We start from the raw sequence: 26,755 nt of genomic DNA on the forward strand, positions 1-26,755 counted from the left end.
CTTTATACAGGACATTTGCGGGACCACGGCTGATCAATATAAAATGTCAGATAAAAAACACCTTCAGCCCTCTATATTTCCAATTTTACTTTATTTTTGCTGCCAGTTTCGATATTACACTGCGCTATCTTCAGGCCCTTTTATCGAAATTCAATCGATGAGCAAAGGGATCGCACTGTTAAAAAAAATACCACTGACTGCCCCTACTTCTATTGTACAGGAGGTGGTATTCTTCCTGAACGTCGGTCAGGGGGGCGTGAAGATGGCATAGTGTTACACAGAACCGGACAGCACAAATAAAATAAAATTGTAAAAACAGACGGCTGGAGGTGTTTTTGATTTGTCATTTTAAAATTTGCATTATGTCACCCCCACTCTCGCAATCCTGGAAATGCCTAGATTTATAACGATAACAAAAATTAAGTACATAAATTGTGTTAATATATCGGTAAGAACAAAAACTTGATTATATCAGTACTTCGTATATTCCTTCAATATAAGTTCTAAGAAATAGCAATTCAGTTCAAAGAAAAACGGCATTTGGAAAACGTTTGACATAAAACTTGAGCGGCGGCCGGCCGCCGCAGCGTTTAGGTCCGCGCCGTCGAGATATGGAACAAATAAAATGGCCACCTAGATAATTCTATAAGTCCCGCTACGTGCACAATTTCGCAACGTTGTGGGTTGCAGCAGTTTCTGGAGGAAGTCTTGTCTACTGTTCGAGCTGTTGCTCTAAATGTACACATGTGGTCTAATAGTAAACTTCGCGTCTCTGAAACCAACGGAAATGGCTCTGAGCACTATGGGACTTAACATCTGTGGTCATCAGTCCCCTAGAACTTAGAACTACTTAAACCTAACTAACCTAAGGACATCACACACATCCATGCCCGAGGTAGGATTCGAACCTACAACCGTAGTGGTCTCACGGTTCCAGACTGAAGCGCCTAGAACCGCATGGCCACTAGCGGCCGGCTCTGAAACCAACGCCTGGGAATCGAAACCACTCGTTGCCTTTCGTCTCAACGTAATGGTACGACAGCTACAGTGCGTTTCACATCCTGACACAGTGGTCATAACAGTTCTGTCCAATAACATTTTTACGACAGGTTTCGTGGCAGACTGCCTCTCTCTGAACGCAACATGTATCTGAGCTCTACACGTCACATTTTCTGGCACCCGTCAGCGGCTGCGGCAACGCGCTCCAGCCCCCTAACCTTTTGTCGAAACCACTAGCTATGACTCGTCACGTTGGATAGCATGAAATGCTTGAGTGATTCTCTTCAAGAAGTGTCCATGTTCTGTATTTTACGCTCGATAGCAACGGAGACAGACTTCTCTTAATAATATGATGAGTATTGTATTAAACTAATAAGCAAGACATGAGTAGGTATGAGAAATGGTTTTATAGTTTGTGATTGAATTAAAATACCTCACTACATTAAAATCTGAAGAAGATCACTTTCAATAGGGACCGGAACGTCGGTAGTTTTATATACTGACAATGCGGTCAAAAAAAGTTTTGTTTAATGCGATTATACCTCGTTTCTTTTCCCTGTAGGAGATTCTTCTTGCAAGTTATTCTCAAGAATTCATAAGTTTATTTTCAAGTCACATATAACTTCTCTAAAAATGTTATTGTTAATGAGAAAATGTTCTAATGATTATTGGATATTACTTTTGGTTATTATCTAGCTTTTTAGGCTTGCCATAGTTCAAAAGTTCATTAACAGAAATTGCGACTGGCGTATTTCCGTTGGGTTTGAGCCTATATACGTAAAGCGCCGTTCAGTAATTTGCCATAGAATTATTTCACTGAGTCTCGTAATGAATTATTGCAGTTAATAATACTTTCTACCTTAGGTAGCATGATATCATGATTTTACAACCAGGGTATGATACTCCTGTGGCTAGTCCTGACACACTACTTCGTAGACAGGAACTATAACATAAAATTCCATGTGAAACCTCTCATAGAAATTAAATAGCTGACAGTTTAGATTAATTTCAGTTCTCATTTACTTACTCTCACACTATTTTACTGAGAAAATAACTGTAATGAGACTTCATTTCACGTAACGAGGACAGCAGCACAGAAAACCATTTTAAGTCCACCTACTTGGAAGACACCATAAAATGTTGGCTGTGCCACGTCCTTCTAGTCTTGTGAAAGAAAGCACTAGTATTTATTGCACTGATATGAGAGCTTCTGGAAAGAAGAAGGTTTAAATTCAAATTCGCCACTTAATAGGGGCGATCTGATCGATCAGGTACCGCTAGATAGTTTTGCCGTCGGCTTGCTATGAAAGCTGAAAAAATGCAGATTTTTAACACAGGGCACACGGAATAAACACATGAAATAACCAATTTTAAACAATTATCTAGTTTAACAGTTAATTCGTTACATACACGGTTACAGACCTGATATAGCTACGTACGCTGTTATTATATATACGAGAACAAGAGAACCAGAGAACAAGAGAGACGATGAACAAGACAGGACACCGTACATTGTCTCCTGTCATTACCATAACATGTCTGTACGACATATATCGTCTGTAATTCAGTGTGTTAATAAGTTTTACAAAATTAATTATTTTTGATAATAAGTGTGTCCGTACGTCTACATGACGTATTCTGCTATTTTCCTACAGTCTCGTACATATTTCGTCGAACTGTATTTTATGACAACAAGTGGGGACACCATGCGCTGTTAGTAAATGTGTGGTAACGTGTTTTACTATCATTGTTTGATTCCCTGGGGTAAATGTATGCTATACGCTGTGTGTGTGTACCTTGTGTGATCCATAGCAACGCAGGAACACTGTGCGTTTCGAGGTCCACATTTGGGTTCCTGGCGAAATTAACGCTGACCGAATGTGGTAAATAAGGTATTCTGTTAGGTTTAGACCAAAAAATATCGATAGTTTTTGAAGTTACACAGAATGAATAGAAATTCCTAACACCAGTGTTAGCAAACGTCTACATAGGGTGGAAAATTGACGTTACAGAGGAACTCAAATTCGTATAGCTGACTGTTGAGAAGAATCTCTCCAGAGACGTTTGCATAATAAAGCAGCTTGGTGTTCACAAAGCAAACACACTATGAACATTAACGCAGCTTCCTGAATCGAGCTTGTGAGAAGCCTTAACGTACAAAGATTTTCTTCACAATTCCTTAAAGAATTTTTTCTAGCAATCTGCAGTCCCACTAATAAAAAAATCCTTGAACCACTGCGATTATAACCGTCAGCCTACATCGCCCCCTCAGAATGCAACATTAAAGATAGAACAGTTGTCACTCCCCGTAGCCCAAAAATTAAATTTTCTACCTATCTGTCTCATCTTACGTGAGGGTCATATAGATTGAGTCATCGAAGTGGAAATGAAATTCCGACTGAATTTAGCGGAAAAATTCAGGACCACATGCGGAAGTAAATTCACTATTAACGAGTTGCCAAATAATTGCACAATGTTGCCAATTCATAGCTGTGCTAGGGACAGGTTTCTAACGAAACGCTTATCATCGTCTTAGAGGCGTCAGAGGGGCCTTTTAAGCTATGTGTGTTTAAAGCAAATAAGTTAGACTTTGTCCACAATCAAATTTTTGAAGATTTTCGGTGTGGAAGGGGGCTGCTAACGCCCATGTTACATAATTTCATGGTAGGGATAGCAAAGCTAGAAATATTAGTTTTTCTCTTGCAGCACACGGCATGTGAAACAATGAAGTATATAATTTTCAAATACGATTACAATGTCCCCAAAATACAAACTCCTAAAATACTTACTTAATAGTTTGAAACGAAATCTTACGAGTATATCAGAGAAATAAAACATAATTACTAATCACCCCTGCCCCACACGTCGCGAAAGAGTAAGATTTAAAATACTTTGCATCTCGAAATCGTCCGTCTACGTGCAGTCTTGTGCCACATAGAAAGAGAATTTCAAGACTACCGGGAGAATGCGGAAATATGTTGGCGGGGATGAAAGCAAGAAGAAATGCAGTTAACCATATATTCACGCCACGCTGTAGTTCATTCTTTAGAGGGTTAAGAAGAGAAGAAACTGAAAATTATGCTCATTGACACAAAACTACACCGCAGATGCCGGCAGTGTGCAGTTCCGTGCCTTCATAGGTTTCTCTCCATCGGATTAATACTGTATGTGCTAACTAGCCTTTTCATTGCTTTCGTGATGTTTCTCTCAGCAACTGTGCCATGAGTAAACTACGGTCGTGGTCACAAAATCGCAGCTATTTATAGCAGTGGCATCAAGTTTCGTGTGAAATGGGCAAGTACATCTGCTATTGGGTTAGCCTAATAGGGGTCTTGGGCCTGATACAAGTCGTGTAAGATGTTCCTTTCTGTTTTGGTTTGCATCGAATTGACTTGTGTATGTTACTAAAAATTGAGGAGAAGTAAGCTAAATTTCTATTAGTCGGCGTCGTGGCTCCAAACGCTGAGGTGCTTCGCCTATTCAAAATGACAACCTACCTTCACTTTACTGTTCCTTTTCTCTCTTCCCATCTATAAAAGTACAAGAAAGACTCAGATCTATTTTTATGGGGCCTCATTCTCTGCAGACTTTACGAGCTCTCGCTTGCTCAATGTGCCGCATCTACCTATGGTGATCGTGGCGGACGCCGGCGCCGTCGCTCCTTCACGCCTCGTGAATACGTGACCACTCGCGGCTTTGCGGTCTTTAGAAATACATTCACAAACAGAGGACTGATAAACTGTAGTCGAATTAAGTCAAGCGGTGTTGAGTGGATTGTGTTGAGAAATGAGACAGTGAAAGAGGTGGATGTACTTTCCTATGTGGCCTGCAAAATATCTGATGGCAGCAGAAGAAAAACAAATACTAAATGTAGTTGGCAATAGCAATAAGAGCTTTTCTGAGAAGACGAACAAACTAACGTCTAATATGAGTTTGAGTGTTGGGAAGTTTTTTCTGTAAGTATTTGTCTGCATTCAAAGATTCAGATGATTGTCAATACACATAAACATTAGCCCTACCTAGGCTTCACCCATGATCCAGTCACAGAAATGGGAATGACACTTAAAGGGGTTTCACTCGGTTTCCTGCTCTGTTTACACATATGGCCACGCTAAATTTCTGAAATTTGGATAACACAGTATCTCCCTCTATGCTACCTGTCCGGATCTAATCACGCTGGATTCCAGATACAAAAACGGATCCTTCTTGGCACTAGCGTAGTCAAGAATTTACAAAGTTGAGTATATTGTTTGGCAACTCTGTTGTCCTAACCGTGATTTGCGGTTATGGAACTGACGTATCCTGCAAACTTCGACTGGTTTTCTGTTATCACCTCGATGAAATAGTCTGAATAATTCCCACTTAGTGTATCACATTGAGTGATTGAGTGTAACGTAAATGCAACAAATTTCTCCTCACTAGGGATATGGATAATCGTCATTTGAAATTCTTGAAGACACAGAGCGCAGCGTCTTACGCGCTCTTGTGTCAGTTTTGAAGACATTAAAAATTGCAATGCTTGATGATCTGTATACAGTTTCGTGTTTTTATCATATAGAAAGTAACAAAATTTCGTGAAAGCCCATACAGTGGCTAATAGCTCCAGTTTTGTGATTGGGTAATGTCGTTCTGACAAAGTGAGAACGCGACTACCGAAGGCTGAACTCCTTTGTACAATAGCACCATTTTCCTCCACCTCTTGAAATAGATAAGCCCCAACCCCAACCTTGAAGGACTCTATGGACAAGCAAAAATCTTTGGATATGTCTGGATGACCTAATATTTTAGCTTCAAGCATTGCTTTCTTCAAGCATTGAAATTCCATTTCTGCCTGCTCATCCCAATCCCACAGTGCATTTTTCCCTGTGAGCATAGAATCTTGGCGTTGTGAATTGAGTTTTCAAGTTTTCTATCACTGTTTGTATGTCCTGTTTAAACTCAGTAAGCATGTTTTGTGTCTCTTGCTGGGATTTTGTAAGCATTGTTGTTGGGAGTTTTGTGTATCTTGTTGGAGCTTATTAAATATGGTTTCTAACAGTGTCTTCAGTGAGTCATTCCTACCAAATTGAACATTGCTATTGTGTGAATCCGTCTGAAGTGCTGCTTGTACCTCAGAACGACTTACGGAAGCTGAATTTACTGTCTCTGAAAAGATTTGTTGTGCTGTGTCACTGTGCTGTGATACTTCACTATTTGTTAATTCGGCAGTACTTCCAGCACTGCCACTCAGTACATCCGTTACATTGCTTGACCCTTGTAATGAGGCAGTAGAAACTTGTGTCTCATTATCTGTGCAAACATTTTCCGCTCCAGTGTCAGAAGGCTGGGAATGTTCTGGAGAGATAATCTCGCCATTAGTGGTGTCTGCATTTGCAAGTTCGCTGAGGTCCCTAATGCGACTAGCGGATCTCGTGATGTGAGCCATAATTAGTAATGATGAGAAAAATATAACAGCAAATATTATCTCACCAGCGAATCTACCTCATAACAAAATCACTTACGAAACAGAGATAATGATTTCTGCTGGCGCAAGATAAATTTCCTGCCACTCAGGATCAATCATGTCACACGGGAACAAATGATGTTCGTAACTCATAGTCCCCGACAACTAGTCGTGAAATATGTCACACGCAATGCTTATTTTTAACATAGACAGACAATAATACTCAATTATTTCTGAAAAAAAGTAAGTGTGTAATTAGTAACAAGGCAGTGGAGCTGTAACCACCGTGTGTGTAACGCTGATATAACTGCGTTTTTACAATTTCCAATGGTGTTGTCTAGCAACAGAGTTCACCATATTCAACGTTGCTACAATAAATATTGTCTATGTTCATTTGTGAAAATGAACACGATAAGCAACCTGAGCTATCAATAAACGGAATCTAACCTGCATAACACTGTGTGCGTGTTGTATGAGTGTCAGTTTCACTGTCATTTAAGCCGGCAACAGATCGTTACACGAAAAACTTAAAACTAACTTTTGGATAAGCTATCTGACTTCGTATTTGAACAAGAATTTTCTAGTGATACAGAATCTGACTTATGCAACGGAGTTTACTGGAGTGGAGTAAATGACATGTTGTGGTGTGTCAGTGTCTCTGTTTTGGCCCTAAGTTTTGCACTCACCTCTTTAGATGACTGCCTTTATCCACGTGGTTTACAGAAATTCGTAGCAACATACAGCAGCAGCGGCTAAAGCTCATTGTTACTAAGAATGAATTAAATAAAACGGAATTTGCTTGGGTCCTGTTAACTACTAAACAACTTTTGAGAAGGGATTTCATTAAGTCTATTTAAAACTTCAGAATAATCATGAACAAGTATTAATAATGACAATGACATGTGTGTCAATAATGGCCGAGTGTCGAAATAACCAATTATTTCAGTTTCAAGCTACATTAAAATTTTGTAACCACAGCATATTATTTAGATATGGAGAATAATTATTATTATTTGGAGGATACGGAGGCTTCTTTCAAATATAAACAAAACATGCGATTATTCCAAACTCGATCCAACAACAACGAGCCTAATCCTGCAATTGCTTTTGCGCTATACTTGCGAATTGTACCTTGAATTCCATCTTCGAGCCTAGTTAAGCCATCTAACTCTCTCCTGGCTATATTAAATCAGGCATGACACGTCTTCTGTCTCCCAACTCTCGACCGACACACCTGCGCCACTCTCGCAGACAGACCTCATCTCACAACAATGCTTAGAATCGCGCTCCAATGTTTCGCATTTAGATTGTTACTATCGATATCTGAGTGCTTACACAATGCAAAGAATAGCGTTAAGTTGGATATAATGTTTTATGTAATGGAGAGTTCTGACACCCTCCTTACATGAGTTAATTTTTTGAATCTAAGTCTATTATTGTATAAGCTATCCCTATTCTCATCTTTCGCATTGCAAGCTGTCTATCTCAGCTACGAGCATGGCAATGTGGTAGTATTTACTGTAGCAGTGCCTTGTCCACATAGTTCTAAAATTCTGATTTTACAAAATTATAGCTTTTTCGAAATCAGTTCGAATTTTGTTGTAAAAGTTGTGTCTTATCAATCCATTTCGCTACTACTTAATTTCATCTGTTAACTGTCACACTAAGTGATGCCTCTTAACCCTAAACGTCAAATGTCTCCTGGCATCGTAGGAGGTGCCATAGTCATCTACTCCGCAAATAGCACATTATATCACCAACAAAACAATAGAAAGTATCTGAAAATATTCTAAACAACTGTCAGCGAAATGAATTTGTATTTTGTTCGCCATTTCGGTATCAAACAAGACGGGAAACAATACGGAAGGAATGAAAAAAATTTTTAGTACGCATTACATTTGCTAGATCTGAAAGTGAAAAATTTATGAAAGAGTACAACTACACATTTGGCAATTTATTCTGTTTTGCTTCTTCTTCATTAGTAATACATTCAGTTTTATTTTGTGAATCTACAAAAAAATGGCTCTAAGCACTATGGGACTTAACATCTGTGGTCATCAGTCCCCTAGAACTTGGAACTACTTAAACCTAACTAACCTAAGGACATCACACACATCCATGCCCGAGGCAGGATTCGAACCTGCGACCATAGCGGTCACGCGGTTCCAGACTGAAGCGCCTAGAACCTCACGGCCACACCCGCCGGCTGTGAATCTACAATTCGGCATCGATGTATTACTGCCTTATCATAGTATCTTCACATTAAGGTGGTATTTCTGATTTTCTAGTTGTGCATGACACAAGTCCAGACATAAATACAGTCCGTCCGAGACCAACAACGTGTAGTACATTAGTGATTCCTGCATTGGTCGTTTGCACTCACTTTCAGTTTTGATATAATAAGCTTTCACCGCAGGCCCGTCAGGATAAGTGTGAAATTCATTTGTATTTTCTCTGGAGTAATCTGTTGTCCTTTTGAAGCCTTATCTTAGATCGGCGTTTGGTTGGGCAGTTCAACTGAGGGCTGGCTGGAGCTGGTTATGGATAGAAGTGAGGACATTGTGAGATTCTATGAAGCTTTTCATACTGTATTTCGGCCTTGTCAATATTTCTGAAGATGTTCACTCACTTTCGGCACTGATGCTAAGTGACCCTGCTACATTCTCGTCAAATTATCTGTTCGTACTGATGAAGTAATCTGGATATTCACTGCGTTTATATGACATCGAAACCGTAAATATAATTCTTCGATCCTAGGAAGGCTATTTTACGTTCAAAATGCAGCTGATTTCGATTCTCGTTTTACGAGCTGTCGGAATTAACTACCACAGGAGCAATGGCACATACCTGAACGCAGTTTTGTCATCTTACCTCCGTGGCACCATCCTTGTTTCGTGATCTACAGCAGGGATAGCTCCTGTTTCAGATCTCGTTTGCCTATCGACGTGTATCGCTTCGGTTTTTGTCATTTTCTTCTGCAAATAGCCAGTATGAAATGTACTAACGAAATGCTGAGAAAAAATTCGCATTGCGCCAGCTGAACGATCAGCCTATTTTTACTTATTTTTATATTTAATCATCAACATTGTTCTGTGATACAATAAACTTATTTCATTATTAATATGTCATTGCTACTATTGTTATTGTTATTCGTTCACTAGCATGAGATTTCGTATCCGTATTTATAAGCGATGTATATGACGAGTTGATCCGGAAGAATGGAATATTGGATGTTTCGACACGCTGAATATTCACATTTATCACAGTGTTTTGTATTCATGTAAATAGGAAAATCCTAATAAGAAAAGACGACAACGAAAGACCATGATGCAGGCAGAACTCTGTAACAATTATTGTTGACTAAAGACCGTGATGACAAATAACTACGGGTTGCAGTATATTGTTCAACAATCGAATATATAGTATGAACTCTGCCACTGCTACAGATAGCTACGAATCTGTGACCACGACCGTAGTTTACGCCTGGCTCAGCTGAAGGTTGTAGCTTTACATCTATCTGTAAATGGATGATTATGTTTGATAATTTTGTTCTGGTTCTCTTCGAATGAGTTTATGCCAACGTAAAAATTGGGCTCTTTCTCTTGCTCTCAAGTACGTGTTTCACTTCTGACAATAGATTTCTTAAGCCTTCTGGTAATCTCGAACCAGTACCTCGTTGGAGCAGGCATAGTGATGTGGTTAACAAATACCAGGCAACAAAACACAAAAAACACATGGGAAGATGCGAAAGAAACCATCAGTGACTTGCAGGAACTTTTCGATTGTTTTTCGTCTTTTAGGGACCAAACACGAGGGGAACATTAAGAAAGAAATGAACAGGCAAATCAGTATATAGCAATTTGGCACCTCTTGTCTGATGACACTGACGTAAGCTACCTACTGAATACTTTATTACTTTCGATGAGCGTTAGTTTCTCCAGGAATCCATATTTGGACCTCAAAATGTGCAGTGTTCCTGCACTGCTATAGCGCATACACTGCAAGGTATTCTCACAGTTTATCACACACTTGCCAGCCACTGTTCCAGAATAACGCAGTACGCAGTGACATACTTGTATCTGTCGTCCAAACACAGCTCGCCTTCATGCCCTGCCAAGATGGAGCTATTGTTTGTTCCGGGGGCGGCAGTTTTGTGCACTAATAAGTATCTACGTGGGCAAGCGAAACGTAATCTATGCATCATTAAACATTTTTAAAAAAATTCTAAAACATTTTAGAGCCAGCTTGTAGCTGCTAATCCTTGTTTACTGTGGAAACAAGGTGCAACCGGTTTCGCGATGATGCATCGCATCTTTTTGTTAAATATGGTTGAATTTCATTAAGCCACTAAACCAATATTCAGGTATAATCAGTACAATGAATCTTCGACGATCCATCAGTAATTTAGGTAACACTGGTCCAGATCAGAATATCCCTTAGTAATGACCCGTAATTATCTGATTGTTGAAGGATCTTTCAACATCCATTGCATTGATGATACCAGGATACGTGTCTTATAGAACGTTGGGAGATCATATAGGGTTTAATGGCTTAATGTAATCCAGCCAGATAGTGGTTAGACACTGGACTCGCATTCGGGAGGACGACGGTTCAATCCCGCGTCCGGCCATCCTGATTTAGGTTTTCCGTGATTTCCCTAAATCGCTCCAGGCAAATGCCGGGATGGTTCCTTTCAAAGGGCACGGCCGACTTCCTTCCCCGTCCTTCTCTAATCCGATGAGACCGATGACCTCGCTGTCTGGTCTCCTTCCCCAAAACAACCAACCAACCAATCCAGCCAGATATAACCAAAAGATCCGAGTCATTATTGCGAAACCAGCTGTAGCTCAATTATACAATAAACGAGAATTATCAGCTGCAAGTGGACTCCATAATTTTGTAGAAGATTTTGCCACAGAAAATTATTATTATTTTATTATTATTATTATTATTTTATCTTCGTGTAAAACTTGTTACAAGTTTTACACGCTGTATACTCCCAGATCACCTACAATATTGATCGTGTATTCTTCCTACTGTTACGCATATGCACGGTCTCGTATTACTACTTTAATGGTCAGCAGTGTGTGTGTGTGTGTGTGTTCTATTATAATTTGTTTGAATAAGGAGAGTCACGTAGGGAGTAGGGTGGTTGCATAAAGGAGAAAACATTGAAAAGTTTTAGTGGTGCTGATCGGAAGAGATGGTGTGCCAACTAGACAAATTTCTTGTTTATATTTAATGTGAAAATATATGCTCGCTTTTATTTGGGAAGTGCATGGTTCGCCAGATAATTTAGGAACTGAGCAGCTGTCTCTTTTCAGTTGTTTTCTTGTAAATATTATAAGTGTTAGAACCATGAGTAGGTGTTTCCTATTGCTTATCCTTGAGTGATCTGTTCCACACATCTGTCCTCTTTATATCAGACGTCAAATACCGCCTTAGTATATTCCATGTACTTCCGTTTTAAGTATTGAACCGTTAAATTCTGGAATAGGACTGATTCTGCTATTATTTTACGGAACTTTTTTATATGGAATTTTGCTCTGAAATTTTTGCACCTCGTCTTCCGAAAATACCTGTTATTCTGTGTGTAGTGTGCGCCTGTTTGTGGTTGTACGAGGGGGTGCTGAAAACTAATGCCTCTCACTTTTTTATTCTGATCTCAACATTAGAAAAATGTGGCAGCACCAAGAAGGAGTTGTGCGACATAGAACGAAAGTTGATGGGCGTGTTTCTATATCTGAAAGATGACCTATTCAAATTTTGCGCCAGTTGCATAACTGTGGCTCTAGCAGCGCTACGATCAGGATGCAAATCAGGTTTGCTCTAAATACAAGCTGCAATGGTCGTGAGGTTCAGTTAGGTTTCAGGTTGGACCGTGGTGAGTTAATGCTAGTCAAGAATGCCTTTAAGTCGACAGAGACGCCATTATCAACAACTCACCCTGGAGCATCATAACTGCATCTGCAACTCCTCGTCGAGAAGCAGCTGGTACCACAGTGACACGACGAACTGTTACAAATCCGTTACTCCAAGGACAACTCCAAGCCAGACGCCATGTAGCGTGTATCCCACTGACCTCAAGCCACCATCATATGCAACTTCGGTTGTGTCAAGCGCGGGCTCGTTGGGGGCAGGGTGCAAGTCTGTTGCGTTTTCTGGTGAAAGTAATTCTTTCTCGGTGCAGGTAGATGCTCCGAACTGTAGCGTATAACGTATAGCGTGAGAAACTGAAGCACGAATTCGAAGAGTTCGTCTACGCTTTGAGCACCGTCCCCTTCAGAATGACAATTCCAGAGCACACACGAGTGCTGCAACAATCTATCTCTCAGGTTCATTGGTATCGATTATCCTCTATAGAGTCCCAAGTTGACTGCATCCGATTTTAATAAGTTTCCAAAACTTGAAGGACACGTCCGAGGACTTTATCTTGATAGTGATGAAGCGGTGCAAGTAGAGGTGAAGTTGTGGCCCCGTCAACGAAGTCAAACCTTCTACAGTGACGGTATCAAAAACTGGTCTCTCTTTGGGAAAAAAGTATTCGTCGCCAGGATGACTGTGTTGAGATATAAATATGTAGACATGAAGAATAAAGATGTAGACTGCTAATAACATTTGTTTTATTTAAAAATGACTACATTCAGAAATAAATAAGTATACGTGACAAACAAAAATGTAGAATTTCAATAAAGTTTGTATTATTTGTATAGATTTAAGAGTTTCCACATAAAAAATTCGGAGATATTACTTTTCAGCACGCCCTAGTATCTCATCGAGAACCGATTTTCTGTTTCCTCTTTTTGACCCTGTGTTTATGCTGCTCTCATGTCTTGTATTCTTGTTTATCTGGTATTATATGCTTGTGAGCGTGGTGGTTGTGACTGATTTAAGCGAATTTTTTTGTCATGTTTTTATTAGGTAGCTTTCTTGTCTGTTTGTCTGTTCGGCACACATTTTGCAATTACTTTTAAACTCACTTCCCTATGAGCTACATACTTGAAACTTTAAATATAGCTCGGAACAGGATGATAATGCACTACTAACTCGTTACAAATTTTCCGATGGATTTTAAATTAACTTCTCGGTGGTCTAGAGACTTGACACTGTCAACATAGTTCAGAAGTGGAAGACAATCCAATGTTAACTCTCTTTAGTGTCTGGTGTATGATGGAGGGTACTCTGTGTACCCCCTTTGCCTGTTCCAGCCGCGAAAGTTTCACGGTAAGAGCGATTGCTGGTAAGCATCAGTGTGAGAGTGAATCTCTCGGATTTTTACCTTTTCTGAGATATACGTAGAAGGAAGCAATCTACTAGATGACTGCGGTGGAGATAAACTGAATTACACGTAATATTTACCGGTTTCTTTTGTAATCTTATCAAAATGTTGAAACGCGCTTGACTAATTTCACAGATACACAAGACTAAAAATCAGAACACAATTATTTAAATAAAGTACTTTTAAACAGAACACGTTGATAAAATGAACTAAACTGTACAAAATGATTTCTCCAAGCCCATATAGATTACTGAATCCACGCAGAGAGCCCTGGAAATTTGTGCTTGTCAATTGTTAATAGTTATTACAATACTTGTAATCTTGAAATAGGTAATAGTAAGGAGTGAAGAGAGCAGCTGTCGTTGAGAAAAATCACAGGAATGCTGATATCCTCTGTAGTGCAACAGAATTGTTAATTACTTAGGTGAACTATTTAAGCATCAGTTAGTTATTGTATGCGCCCCACGTTTTTCATTTTAAATTTTACAATTATTGCCATAGCTATTAGAAATTCAACAGCACAAAGTTTCGGTATTGTCTTTATGGCGTTAGGAATCAGTATGGGCTAGGAAAATTTATTTTACATATTCAGTCCGTTTTGAGAACGTGTTTTTTTAAAATTTGTTGTTAATTTTCATTACCAATTTATCTCTGTATCTTGTTCCTTTTTGTGCGAATCATAGGCAATGCGCAGTGATGGTCCTTGTGGCAGTGTGCAGTTGTACGAGACAAACTTAAAGTAGCAAGTAGTGTGTGCCAACATTTTATGTGTTGTTATTTATTTACATTCGAAGATGTAGCAGGCACTACGTAAAGTTCGTGGGTAAGCGCAGGTGACTACTGTGCGATTCTAAGCTTTGGACAGATTTACGGATTCTTCTGGTATCAAGACAATACGACTAAGAGCTCCTGTGTTCTCTTTGCAGGTCTCGTTCTTCTCGACGAGTCCGGAGCTGAGCAACAAGCAGCGCTTCGAGTTCTTCTCGCGCACCATCCCTTCCGACCACTACCAAGTGAAAGCCATGGTAGAGATAGTGCGTCGCATGGGATGGTCTTACATATCAATCATCTACGAAGAATCCAATTACGGCATCAAGGTAACTAATTTACGCACTGCGCAGTATCACCTAGTGTGCGCCACATACACACGCCGTCCAGTCACTTTAATTTGACCAGCTGTCAGGAGCCTCAATAACCACCTTTCACAGCACGGACTGCTGAGTGACGTGCAGAAAGAGAGTCAGTGAGGTGCTGGAAGATACCTATAGGGATCTAGAGCAATGCCGACTCCAGCGCAGTGGCCAATGTGTGAAGTTTGTCGATTGAAATGGTTTCAGAGATTCTCGATTGGACTTAAATCCGGAGAGTTTGGTGGCCAGATTAGTAAGGTGAACTCAAACGGTGCTCTTAGTACCGTGCGATCTGTTTGGCATCTTGCATTGTCCTGCTGGAAGAAGCCACTGTCTCGAGGAAGTACAGACTGCATGTAGGGATGTCCATGGTCCCCAAGGATAGATGCACGCTTGTATTGATCCATTACGTCTTCCAGAATGATGAGATCACCCAGGGGTGCCAATAAAACATTCCTCAGACCATAACGCTTCGACGATTGCTGCAGGTTGTTTCATGCTGTTCACGCCAACGGCCATGTGTCCGATGGAGCATAAGACAGCGTTCATATGGGAATGCCACCTGTCGACACTCAGTGGACATCCAGTCGCAGTATTGGCGTGCAAATTCCAGCCGTCGTCGCCGATAAAACAGCAGTCAGCTTTGGTGCATGAATAAGGCGCCTGCTGTGGAGGCCAATATGCGGGAACGCACGCTTAATGGTTGCCGAGGAGACACTGTTGGTAGCCCCTTGATTCACCTGGGCGGTCAGTTGCTCAACAGTTGCACGTCATTTCGTCCGCACACAACTTCGCTGCCGTCGTTCACCCTGTCGGTTTTAGACAGCGCTATTCTGCCATTCAGGGTACACTGAAAGCACGGCGGCACGCTAACATTTCAGAAAGGTAGTCATTTCGGAAATACTTCCATCCTCGGTCCGCAAGTCAATCATCATACCATTTTTCACGTCAGATAAATCGCCCCGTTTCCGCATTACGACAACCAGAGCACTGTTTTTCTATTCTTCCCCCCCCCCCCCCCCACCACCACCACCGCGACACGGTGAACTCATCTCTTTGGTCTTAGAAGCATGCACGTGCAGTGCGAGTTGTCTGCGCGCCCTCTCCCTCCCGATACGCTTTGTACACCTTCCATTGCTAGTGTTGCCACCTGCCGTCTGTGAGTGGTCATTGCGCTTTGACGTCGAGCATAGGCGGTGGTCACATTAATGTGTCTGGACCGTGTACCACATGTATTAGCTACAGTCAAACATGGGGTAAATCTAGTGTCACATCCTTTTCCCTACGTAATAAATGTTGCTCAGACACTCGGACGGTTTTGCTAACGCTCTGCTACACCGTCTTACCAAACACTGTCGTTCCTCAACGATCTGAGTAAAAGATACTGCTCCTATAACGGGTAACAAGTAACCATTAGCAGTTTTAGTAGTGTTAAAAAAAGCAATTTTTATCCTTTCCAAAGAATTTTATTTGTTCAGTCATATTAATTTTATCCGTTTGAACGTAGTCCCCCTTTGGACCGATGATCTCAGCAGTTTGGTCCCATAGAAACTTACCACCACTAGCCCCATGAGATTTTAAAAACATATGCTAGCCCATTTTCCAATCTCAGAAACACCTTTTGAACTAGGTCATTAAGGAAGCCTTTAGCTCGGTGTCTCAGCTATGCGTTTCTGATATAAGACGTCAGAAATGCTGACGGCTAAGCTACGGAGTAACTTTTATCATTATCTTATGAACTTTATAAGTTTTATCGATGGAAATGTTTTGAAACTTCACGCAATAATGGCATAAAGTGAATAATGAAAGAGATAACAGAAAAAAGAAATTAACCAACAAATTAATTAACTCTTGAGAAATATTAAGCTAATCCATTACGGATATTTTAGAACCCGTGACTGTTAACTGAATGTAAATATATAAATATACAACTGTTGTATAGCACATGCTGAATTCTAGCGAAGTTTTGCTGTCACATTGTAAATGAATACAGACTTCGGCCATCAAAATGGAAGGAGACAGATGGACACCCATACCGTCGCAAGACAGCAACCAGAATTATGCTAGGAATAGTGATGTAACTTCCAGAAAACCATCTGAAGATGAACCCGAAAAGGTTCGAAAACCGGTTCATGAAATGATAAATAACTATTCAGAAAAGTGACTTGTTGCTGTTTTATGTGTTAACATTCTTGAGAAATATTAATGAACACCATTCGTTCCTGTGATTCGGTGCTGGAGGTACATTGTGGCTGGGTGTTCCATAGGCGCCAAGTCCATGGAAAGGGATGCCTCGTTCGCCTGGTTTCTGCAGCTTCCTTCGCCAGTCAGATTACAATAGTTTCATAGTTGTGATGAGTTAGTTTCCTGGCCATTACACTTGCAATAAAGGAAAAGATATTGGAGTGGCTCGAAGACTTCTTATGTAATAGGATCCTGTGCGTTGTCCTCGATGGCGAGTATTCATGAGAGACAAGGTTATCGTCAGGGGACCCCCAAGTAAATGTGACAGGTCAGCTACCATTCTTTATACGCACAAACGATCTAACAGACAGAGAGAGCAGCCGTCTGCGGTTGTTTGATGATGATACTGTGGTGTGCGGGAAGGTGTCGCAGTTTATTGACTGTGGAGACGGACAAAATTTCTATTTGGTGTGAAGGGTAGGAACTTGCTCTAAATGTAGAAGAATGTAAGTAAATGCAGGTGAGTAGGAAAAAAACTGTCTTATAATTCTCGAATGTAGCATTAGTATCATGCTATTTGAGAGTCATGTCACTTAAATATCTAGACGTAAAGTTGCAAAGCGATATGAAATGGAGCGAGATGTAAGGATAGTAGTGAGGCAGGTGAATGTTCGACTTCGGTTTATTGGGAGAGTTTTAGTTAAGTGTGGTCCAACTGTAATGAAGACTACATACAGAACACTACCGCGATCTATCTTTGAGTACTGCTTGAGTGTTTGGTATTCTACAAGGTCGGATTAAAGGAAGACAATGAAGCAATTCAGAGGTGAGCTACTAGATTTGTTACCGGTGGATTCTACCAACATTCAAGTATTACGGAGGTGCTTCGGAAAGTCGAATGGGAATTCCTGGAGAGAAGGCGATGTTCTTGAGGAACACTATTGAGAAAAATTAGAAAACCGGCATTTGAAGCTGACTGCCGAACAATCCTACTGCAGCCAACATATATTTCGCGGCCACGAAGATATATAAGAGAAATTAGGGCTTGTTCGGAGATATATAGGCGATCGTTTCGCCCTCGCTCTAACTGCGAGTGGAGCAGCAAGGGAGATGACAAGTAATGGCACAACTTGCCCTCCGTCACGCACCATTCGGTGACGTGCGGAGTATTTATGTAAATGAAGAATAGATGTACGTGCAGATTAAAGTCTGACGCCAGCCTGTGATTGAGCTGTTGGCCTGACTGCACACAGCCTTTCTTCGCCGTGACAGTAGCAGTGGGAGGGAGGTGGGCCCATCACCCCCGAAATAAATCCGCGGCACTCATTTGGCAGCAGTCGGAGTGGACCTGGAGCTACCCTGGAGGGAATGGAACCGGGAAAACTCCCGGCCACGATCCGAAATCCAACACGGGACCTCCAAGATTCTAGTTCAGTGCTCTACTTGTTAGACCAACACGGTCACGCACGTATAATACTGCGTAATGAATAAAAGTTTGCCAGCAGTTATTTACATTGAAAGTAAACTAATTGAGAGTAAAAATGTCTTCATAAAATACACTCGTCGAAGGTAATTTAATGTGACACGATTTTCGCCTTTCATTCTTTCACAGTGGCCCTGACAGCTTATTATTTACCTTCCATACATTTCATAGGGCGGAAAACATTTAACAGAATAGTAAACAATGGAAAACAGTGTAATTGTCTTTTTTTTAATCTTCACTCTGAGGCAGAGTGTTAAACGAAACACGTTCGCATAGTGTCAAATATCTGTGTCTTATTAGCATTCGCAACAGTGCTGATACTTTTTGCCAGGTTTTATAAAACTATCTCTGTTTCCATTGCATTCTTCATGCGATGAACTTTCCACTTGTTCTTGTATTCTTCCGTAACCAACAAAAGCCTTCTGTTTGATAATATTAGGTTGGTGCATAAGTTCGAAGCATTTTTACTTTGCATGTTGGTATTCCTGTTATTAGGCGTTTACCTATTTTCAGTTTTTTATCTGAAGTTCACTCTTGCTATTTGAGTTTACATATTGTAATTCTGTCATTTGGAGATAGTGAGTGGAGCTGTGGACGCTATAATCCGTTCATCATAGAATAAATCTGATGCAAACATTGCAATATGTATTCTTCCGCGTTTGCTGGAACATCATTGGAGTTTCGTTTCACGTAGGACTGCAGCCAAGTAGTCTCGAGTACCGTCAAGTACGATAATAAGGGTAAGTTCTGTGCTGTGCGTTACACGCACATAAGCTTAGCGATAATACGGGACAACAGCTTTACCGGCGCATTCAACTTGGACAGCACTGGCCGGTCTGCTGGTAAATCTAGTCTGCAGTGACGTGCCCAGCTGCAGTTCACACGTAAAAAGAAACGAACAGAGCAGCAATACAGCTTCGAATGTCATTTAATTTTTAAGCAGAATGAAATAATTCACTGCAAATCTCCCACAATATGCTCCTTAGACGACTAGACGAAAACCGCAACACATTATCGTTCTTAGCTAACGTACTATTGTAATTAAAAACAAGAATAATGAAAATTCATGACTTAACCACAGGGTAATTTTTCTACATAAGCTGTGAGTAACGTAAGAGAATACTGAAGGATTTCACCGTACAGTTCAACATTGAAGCAACTGAAAGTATTACTTAGTCAGTCGTCTGGTAATCTCTTAGCTCCTTCCTTATCCGAATCCGAGAAATACATTTCAGTTCTGGAAGTGTCACCTGCTATGTTGATAACGAGCCTATCAACAACAAAATGCACGAAGCCAACCAGTCGCAGCATTTTATCTTCTTCTTATATGACGACCCGTTCTATACACCGCCAGCGTTCGGCAGTGTCGTGTGAAAAAGTTGCGCGCGTTAGTTTCAGTACGTCTGGCAGCTTAATAATCTTGTTACTTCTCGGGCCAAATCCCGCAGCTTGTCTCCAGACCAGTTCTGTTGGGTTCATATTGTAATGGTACAGTAGCAACTGTAATAATGCAGCATTTGTGTGATGTACTCGATACTGCGAAAATGATTGTTTTTAATGTTTCTGCGATTCTTATCTATCTCTGCGTTATAAAACAGTGGACATAGTCCAAATAAAGAGGATTTGGTTTTTAATTTTTCCCTTAAAAATTAAATTGTTATGTTTTCTTAATTTAAACAACTTTTATGAACAGTCTTTCATAAAACATCGATAAATAATAATTTGTATTTGAAATGAAGACATGAATTTCGCGTCTAGTATGTAAACAGAAATAAGAAGACGTGTATTATTCATAAAAATGATGATGAGTTGTATAATTACGGGATGTAGGTATTTCAAATTGAACGAGAAAAACAATGATACCAGAGAGATTTCAACTAACGCACGAAGAACTATATTCGATTTACCGTTCATTAGACTACCGACTGCGCCACACATTTAACTTCAATTATTTCTCAACTGCAATATATACAAATCTGGGGAAACTTCAAAGCCATTTACTTCCGTAAATTTATGAAAAACGTTAAGAACAGCCTATTTCTCGGCACTTTTTAACCGCGTTCCACACGCTTGTTTCACTAAGGTCCAGAAAGCAGCCTCAGCCATTTTCATAGTGCGCATTAACAGCGCGACAATCAGAGCACAACGCTGCAGAGGCTGTGATTGTACACAATTTTTTTTAAATAAAAATTACGTAGCTAAAGGGTGATTAATAAAAACGTTGATGGCTGTTAATACATTTGAATATCTTAAAGTCTCATTTAACGTAACTTATTAACAAGATATCTAGTACATAAGTAGGGCCTACTTCTAAGAGCGTAACAACACCAGCCGGCCGAAGTGGCCGCGCGGTTAAAGGCGCTGCAGTCTGGAACCGCAAGACCGCTGCGATCGCAGGTTCGAATCCTGCCTCGGGCATGGATGTTTGTGATGTCCTTAGGTTAGTTAGGTTTAACTAGTTCTAAGTTCTAGGGGACTAATGACCTCAGCAGTTGAGTCCCATAGTGCTCAGAGCCATTTGAACCATTTTAACAACACCAGTGTACGTGTGCTACGACCGAGCGAGGTGGCGCAGTGGTTAGCACACTGGACTCGCATTCGGGAGGACGACGGTTCAATCCCGTCTCCGGCCATCCTGATTTCGGTTTTCCGTGATTTCCCTAAATCGTTTCAGGCAAATGCCGGGATGGTTCCTTTGAAAGGGCACGGCCGATTTCCTTCCCAATCCTTCCCTAGCCCGAGCTTGCGCTCCGTCTCTAATGACCTCGTTGTCGACGGGACGTTAAACACTAACCACCACCACCACGTGTGCTACGGCTTCTGACCAATCATCGCATTTGTGTTTGTTTACATCAGGTTTATTCTTATGATGAACGGATTATAGCAAATGGAGTGCTGAGTGCAGTCATTGGAACATTTCTTTCATATTCTCCTGTTTAAGCTCAGTAGAGGGATAACAGCAGTGGAGGCAGCTAGAGGCATTTGCGCAGAGTATGGGGATCATGCCCCTGTACAGATCACGGCTAGAAAATTATTTTATCGTTTAAGGAGAATCGTTTTGACATTAGTGACTCTTCATATTCAGGAAGAACTTCGGGTTTTCATGAACATCGTTTAAATGCATTAATCCATAATGATCCAAGTCAATGTTATAGAGTACTCGTAAATTTGATGAACTGTGACCATTCCACCATCGTGTGACATTTGCATGCGGTGGGGGAGGTTTAAAACTCGGGTGTGTAAGTACCGCATGCCCTAAACCAAAATAGCAAAAATCAGCTGGTGGCCTTATGTGCTTCTCTGCATGGCTGTCATCAGTCGGTTTGTGAACAACATCGACCGTTCCTGTCCTGCATCCTTACTGGTGACAAAAAATGGTGTATGGATGTTAACATAAGAAAAACAAAGGGAAAGTTGAACCCAAGCAAACGACCAATTCCTGTACAAAAACCTGCTAACATCCGAAAAAGATAATTTTATGCATCTTGTGGGACAGAGATGGTGTGGTGTGCTACGAACTGCTCCCTGAGATTTACTCATCATTGCTGGCTTCAAAAAAAAAAATGGTTCAAATGGCTCTGAGCACTATGGGACTTAACTTCTGAGGTCATCAGTCCCCTAGAACTTAGATCTACTTAAACCTAACCAAACTAAGGACATCACACACATCCATGCCCGAGGCAGGATTCGAACCTGGGACCATAGCGGCCGCGCGGTTCCAGACTGTAGCGCCTAGAACCGCTCGGCCGCTCCTACCGGCATCACTGCTGGCATTTACTGTAAACAACTGAGGCGCCTTGCAGACGCAATCCAAGATCTACGACCAGGAAGACGGCATGAAGTGAAGCTACTCTACGATAACACCCGTGCGCATTCTGTCAGACTAACGAAAAACACTATAAAGGAGTTAGGATGGGATGTCAATTCACACCCACTTATTCACCTGATCTTGCGCTCTCAGATTTTCAACTTTTCCGCGCTCTATGGAACAACCCCCAAGAAATTTCCTTTCCGGATGAAAATGCGCTCCGAACATGGCTCGACGAGGTCTTCACCTCAAAACCACGTGATTTCCAAAGTCGCGGAGTCGGAAAAGTTACCCCACCAATGACAGACTGTTGTCAATAGTGAAGAAGAAAATATTATTGATGACTGCAGTCTCTGGTATTTGTGCCTGTCGTGTTTAATGAACTTATGGAAAAACGCTACGAACTTATTCAACAAACCTTTAGCACCGCTTTTGAATAAAGAACACAAATACTGCACATACTAGTTCTTGGCACTACCTACACGAGCGACGCTACTGTTACCTCTTAAATCGTCTCGGGCATTTTATGTAGCTTAAGTTTGAAATGTTATCTGTCCCTTCAAGGAGCTGATGTTTTTCACGTCTTTTACACGGGTAGATACATTGCCGATAGCATTGTTATGTCACTAACGTTCTTTTTTAATTCAGAATCAGTCAGAATCCTTTCCTTTTTTATGTAGATCAAAAGTATAGTTGTCTAAAACGTATACCATGTACATGCGATATGATTAGTAGTCTTTCAAAAAATTCTACACATCATTTTGTGCAACTCACTGGATTTTGTTAACCAAGGACATTATGAGACATGTGTTTGACCATATTTGTAATTTTAGAATCCAGTTGAGATGATCATTTAAAAAATGTGCTGTTGATACAATAATGACTCCCAATGGCCGTGTGCAACTTTTGGTAATCAAAATCATATCTAGTTTGTTCAACCACATGTAAACGACAGAATTCCCAATACGTATCCCATGAAATGCTTTGTTTAATGACTATTTTTTCCTACCTGTTTACTTGCAACAGCTTCCAAACAATGTAGTGAGAACGCATCTACCTACATATCTGTTTTTCTTGGACATTTTCATACGTGCAGTTGGTGAACACAGAACACAGAAATTTAATCTAAAAGGAGGACGCAGTCGCCCTACCAACTGTTCGTTAGTCGCCCGCAGTATGCCCAGAAGTTACCGGCTCCAAATAAAGTAACAGAGGAGCTTTCATTTGCCGGTGCTTTTACTGGTTACGTAAGTTGGCTATCAAACTATAATTTTTCTGCTGAAACAATGTTATTCGGATGCAGAGCCTCCTTCCGTCAGGACACTAACAAAGTATGAGAATGTTCAAATGTTATCTTCGGTATGGTTACCAACAAAAGACCATTAAGACCTGAGAAATCCTCTACACCCCCACGTAAATTAATGGAACAAGGATCCGGAGAAATAGCTGGACTGAGAGCGCAGAATAAAAGCTTGGAGAGGTGGAATTAACGGAGCAAAAAAGAGGAAGTAGAACACCCATTGAATTATGCAACGGCAGCGGATCTCCAGGGTCGAATAAAGGCCATTGCAAAGAAACTCTAGACCATCCAAAGGAATTTGTGTGCCGTTAAAAATGGCGTATAATCTCCTAGCAGAGCACAATGAAACCTTGCTCTGCAGACCTCAACGTCTATGTAAATATCGGGCCAACAAAAGGTACTTGCGATAACTGGATTAAGACGTTAAATCGAAAAATTACCTACAGTAAATAAAAACGGTAATTCAGAACTAATCGAGTGTGAAACGGCGGAGGCAATGCTAAATAAGGTACGGTCTTCGCACGCTCGTTTCTCCATTGTTCAAGTAAATACAGTTTTATTACACCCAAATCTGAGAATTACGGTAGTACCATAATGATAACATATTCATTTGAATGGGTCACATATTTTCCTTATTACTACAGATTGAAATCTTGTTTTTTTTTTTTTTACCGAAAAAACTATTTGTAGTTCGGCACTTATTTGCATAATTTCTACATCTACATGCTCACTATAGAAACAACTGTCAGTACCACATTTTTGTACATTTAAATCAAACCCTTGCACCACATCGAACTGTTATGACTGTTATGACACGAATACAACATCTGATATACGTCTATTGGTTTGCGGTTCTCCTCCTTACTCTTCTACACCACTCCTCTCCACTTTTCATGTAAAATCACAACTGATTGATACACTCAAATACATTATTCTCTACTACCGACACCGAACCCTGAAGTAACTTCCTCAGGCTCAGGAATTCCTGTAGAAATTTATTCTATTTCCACCGTAATGCTCCTACTACAATGTGTATAGAGAGACCATTAGAGAGATATTGTTTCCGTCGACCAGTGCTTTCTTTTTACTGAAATGCTCAGAAATATCATTGGATCTCGTATCTTTCGACAGCCGATATAGCACTGTTAACTCAATATGATGATTTCACGTGCACGTTGACTTCATGCATGGTAACACAAGTCTCTCACGTTAATAGTGGAGGGCAGTTTCATGGTATTCTCTTCCTCCAAGGACAAGTGACAGCTATAATTACACTCTGAAATAAAAAAAAAAAGCACCACTCCATGAAGTAGTTATGTAAATTGATCACAAATTGATATTCATACAGGTATCGACGGAAAACTCATAATTGTAAACTTTGACGGCCGATGGATGGATGTCTGACACTGCACCGCAGTTTCAGACGACGTTCGGTGCTAGAAAGGCGCGTGAACAAAATATTTGTCTAACAGTCGGCGGGTGATGACTGAAGCCAACGTTGTCTCAAAAATCTACGGATACCAGTCACTGAATGGCGACCCTTAGTTTGTCTGGACCGGAGATGGAAATCTTCCTACGCGTCGGTTAGTGAACCTGAAGATGGCGTAATTATCGCCGAAACTTGTTGCTCGATAATATAAAAACCTGGAAGTTTAGAAGGTTGAAAGGAATTTTGACTTGAAATTCTATTCAATATATGCAGGTGTCATCATTTGAGAGAGGACATGTAGTTGGGCTCAAAGAAGCCGATTGGAGTAATCGACGAATCACTCGACATCTGAATAGGAGCGGCGCCACTATTCTACGATGTTGGCAGAAAAGAGTGAACAGTGGTTGAACACAGCGTCGAGAATTAAGCGCTCGGCCTAGCGGGATGACAGGACTTGAAGACCGAATAATCGTCAGAGATGCACATACAGCCCCTGATTCATCATTATCATCGATCCAACGTGCAGCTGATGCTTCGGTGTCCACAAGGATAAAATGACACTGTTACTCTTAAAAGAAACATTAATTAATTAATTAATTAATTAACTTGCTTGCTCTTTGATTTTTTGTCTTTGACAAAGATAAGACAGGAACTGCATTAAAAAAAGTTTCCTTCGAATTTTTTTGCCTAGACGTATACTGGTACATTATAAAATTTTTTACAATCAGTCTTGATCACGTCATGTATGTTTTGATGATACAGGTAACCGGTTTCGGTTCTTTCTACAAAACCATCATCAGACCCATGGCTCCCTTAGGATGGTAGGCGGAGCTCTCCTTGCTGCTACGCTGCGGTTACCTGTATCATCAAAACATACATGACGTGGTCAAGACTGCACTTTAGTCAAAATATATAAAAATTTTTACCTGTCTAACATAAAAAAAAATCTGTGAAAAAAATTGGCTATAGATGAATATATTTTCTTTGGGCTGCTGTAAGGAGAGAACGGGTTAGGTACAGGACGAGTTGGCGGTCGGAGGTTTCCGCTTCTCCAGTTCTCAGAGAACGCCGGGCAAGGTTGTGATGATGACTCCGTCTCTCTCTGGGCCACAAAGGTACTTACATTTTCTAGAAAACACTTTAGAAATGAGAAGGTTCGCTTAAGGAACGAGTTGAACACACAAGATGACGACGAATTATTCGCGTCGTTCGGACCTTGATTGTAGCTGAATCGCCCAGTATTGTTAACTCGCGAAGAAATCACAATGCATGCATTGCAAAACACACTAACAGTTTTTTTTTTTTTAAGATCCGGGTATCCAACACCGAATAAAAGTTAGTAAACGATATTTACCTTTTTCTTGATAATCGCGATTAAATGTTGGCCTCTGCACTTCGCATTACTTCTACAAGCAAACTTGAGATGGTTGAGATGGCTCTGAGCACTATGGGACTTAACAGCTATGGTCATCAGTCCAAGGACATCACACAACACCCAGTCATCACGAGGCAGAGAAAATCCCTGACCCCGCCGGGAATCGAACCCGGGAACCCGGGCGTGGGAAGCGAGAACGCTACCGCACGACCACGAGCTGCAGACTACAAGCAAACTTATCTCCGACAAAAAAAACACAATGTCGAATCGGCATTACTTGTTTTCAACAATTACAAGAACACATAAATGCTCCTCTTTTCTTTTT

General features: G+C 40.7%; 1 protein-coding gene across 1 annotated transcript in view; it reads left to right on the plus strand.

Moving 5' to 3' along the window:
- The window catches only part of LOC124606783 (metabotropic glutamate receptor 4-like), a gene marked incomplete at its 3' end in the record, with an annotated part of 1,427,722 nt that overhangs the window by 884,085 nt on the left and 516,882 nt on the right, over nt 1–26,755 (plus strand). Inside the window, exon 3 of the mRNA XM_047138846.1 lies at nt 14,648–14,818. Coding sequence (XP_046994802.1) covers nt 14,744–14,818 — 75 coding nt within the window. The remainder of the gene's footprint in view (nt 1–14,647; nt 14,819–26,755) is intronic.

Source organism: Schistocerca americana, chromosome 3 (assembly GCF_021461395.2).
Source record: "Schistocerca americana isolate TAMUIC-IGC-003095 chromosome 3, iqSchAmer2.1, whole genome shotgun sequence".
Lineage (NCBI taxonomy): Eukaryota > Metazoa > Arthropoda > Insecta > Orthoptera > Acrididae > Schistocerca > Schistocerca americana.